Genomic DNA, 2737 nt, shown 5'->3' on the forward strand with positions numbered 1-2737 from the left:
AGCATCAAATTTCATTTTGGGGAAAAGATTAATTTCTCTCTTGACTTCTGAAAAGTCCGTTGTCCTCCCCCACAAACGTACTTGAACACAACTTTCTTCAGAGCTTATCAGTTACAAAAGCATCATATTCTCCTTCTGAGATGCGCAGTGTCCCACTTAGATGATAGTGTATCAGTAAAAGATCAAATTTAATCTGAACTCATCTTTCATATGGTTTTGCACTATACTACCAGTAGGTCATTACACTAAAGTATTTTTACTTTTAAATCCCTAGAAATACAGTAACTTTCCCTGAACAAATTCATAAATTTGTGTGAGTTCTCCTCTATTCTTGTCTAGGTGCTCTCTCAGCATGACAGTTTCAATCTAGGGGAATATGGTGAAGGAAACTGATTGATTTAGGGCCAGGACACCTGATGCATTACAGTGGTGTAATTGGACTTTACAGTGGTGTAAAAAACAGAACAAAACAAAAAAAATGGACAGATGATGTAAACCCTTAACCTGGGGCAACTTTTTCAATCTCAGAGAATCAGGGATAAACATCTACCAGGGGCTGTTATCCTGCCATTGATGGTATTTGTGCAGTTCCACTCCAAAGTAGCCATTTGCTTAAGAACAGTGAGCTGTTACCTGCCTCCCTGTCACCTAATATCAAGTGGCTGCAATAATGTCATGCTTCATGAAGCTACGTTCATGTAATTTACATTGGTGTACAAACCATTTAAGCATGTCACTTGTCCAGGCCTTCAGTATCTATTTAATTAACTGAGTTGTATTATTTGGCTAGGGGCAGAAATTACACATAAACCAGTATAAGTGATCAGAAACCAACTCAAATCTGTAACACAACAGAAGTTCAGTGCACATAAACTACTTTCAAGATGGCTAAAATCAGTTTAAAATGAACCTGGATGGATGTATTATCAGACCTAACTGATTTAGGTTAAATCAGTTTATTGAACTTCTGTCCCAGATTGCCTCCAGATTCAAGTTAACTCAGTCCCCCAGTATCCCAGGATGCTTTGTACCTCTCCAACAAAACCACTCCTCGCAGGGTGGGTGGGCTAGTTTTGGCTCAAGGTGTCTGTTCCAGCTGAGCAGGGACCCTGGACCACTGCAGCCATGTGGCTACATTTCTAGAATCAAAAGTGAATGTCTGTTCACTTGCCTATGGGTTCAATCTACGCAGTTTAGATTAATCTGCCAAGATTGAATCAATTCAGCCTTGGGTTTCTTGACTGTCTGTACGTAGCCTTCAAGGCCAACCTAGAAACTTTTTTAGACTCAAGGTACCCCTTCTTTGACTTGAGACACTCTCCACAACTTGTAAATTGAGCAGCACCCCATTTCAAGAATTAATTGATTTATTACAATCCCTTTGCAGGGGACCAGGCAGTGGGGATGGGGAAATGGCCAGGCAGGAAGATCCTGAGCCTGCCCTAATCTACTTATCTCCTCACACCTGGAGACTGAGCCTTTCCTTATGTGCTTATCTCCTCATACTTCCTGATGCACCCTTCAAAGGATCTCACAGTACTCCAAGGTGCCCCGGCACCCTGGTCCAAGAGTCACTGTTTTAGGCTGTCTGTAGTCTGTCTCATAAATAAAATTCCCATAACATACAAAAAATATTATAGGATAAAGTGAACAAGGGGTAAGCAAGGTGCCCTGGTGCCATAGAAAGTTGATCAATCCTGATGTTTTTGTGTATCCCTAAAAGGTGTCTTCCCCTAGCATTATAGGCAACTAAAAATGTGTTTTTAAAAATAAAGCACTATGAAATCTTTAATCTTTTTTTTAAAGTACTTAACATGCTTAAATCTGTTTTTAGGACCTAGTTTTGGAGCTGGTATTTGGCTACCGAGGCAAGGACTGCAGGAACAATGTGCACTATTTGAATGATGGTGCTGATATAATTTATCATACAGCATCTGTTGGAATTCTCTATAATGTGGCAACAGGTAGGATAAACTGGTAATATTTTTATATTACACACATTCAGCTAACAGTCCATGTGATAATCAGTATACTTTAAATCTTACAGAGCTATCTGGAAGAATGAATTTACATGTTATGAATATTGAAAAAATTCAATTATGGAGGAAAATCTAGCTAAAATAAGTACAATCAAAGGGTATATGATATATATTATTCATGCTGTGTAAAAAATAGATCTTAACAAATCCCTGTGGTAACAGTGTTTGGAAGGAGGTAAGAATCCAATTATTGCAATATTAGCTTTCTGAAACTCAGTAGTACTTCTTATCCTCCATTCCCAGGTACAGGAATCAGATGTGTGGGGGGGTGTTATTTAAAAAAAAAAAAGGTTCATGTTCTCTGCTGACAACAATGTACTACCAAAGAAACTATAATTTAAGAGAGACTATAAATTCCTATTTTTATGCTGTACCAACCCTGTAAGACATACATCAGTCTTCCATGGAGCCTTGTCTAGTATAATTGCTCTTTTAGAATCTCTCTTGTCAGGAGAAATGAGGGAATGTCTGCTTCTGTGTCATTTCTTTTTAATTCCTTTAATATTTATTTTAAGCCATATCTTTGGTCAAAGAGGAATATCAAAAGTAAAATTAAACTTTAAAGCTTCTGTTATGCCCTCAGGAACTAGCATGAAGTAAAATTTTATTTCTCATGAATCCTAAAAAGCTACATTTTGGTTTTAAATTTTAAACTTTTATGATTTACACATTTCTGCAAGGAATTTTATCTTAAACTA

At 37.5% G+C, this 2737-nt stretch overlaps 1 protein-coding gene across 1 annotated transcript in view; it reads left to right on the forward strand.

The window, feature by feature from the left end:
- Positions 1–2737, forward strand: part of EML5 (echinoderm microtubule associated protein like 5) — a 293292-nt gene that overhangs the window by 243606 nt on the left and 46949 nt on the right. The window contains exon 29 of the mRNA XM_019518682.1: positions 1835–1964. Within this exon, the coding sequence (XP_019374227.1) occupies positions 1835–1964 (130 nt within the window). The remainder of the gene's footprint in view (positions 1–1834; positions 1965–2737) is intronic.

Source organism: Gavialis gangeticus, unplaced genomic scaffold (assembly GCF_001723915.1).
Source record: "Gavialis gangeticus isolate Ggan-Ray unplaced genomic scaffold, GavGan_comp1, whole genome shotgun sequence".
Lineage (NCBI taxonomy): Eukaryota > Metazoa > Chordata > Crocodylia > Gavialidae > Gavialis > Gavialis gangeticus.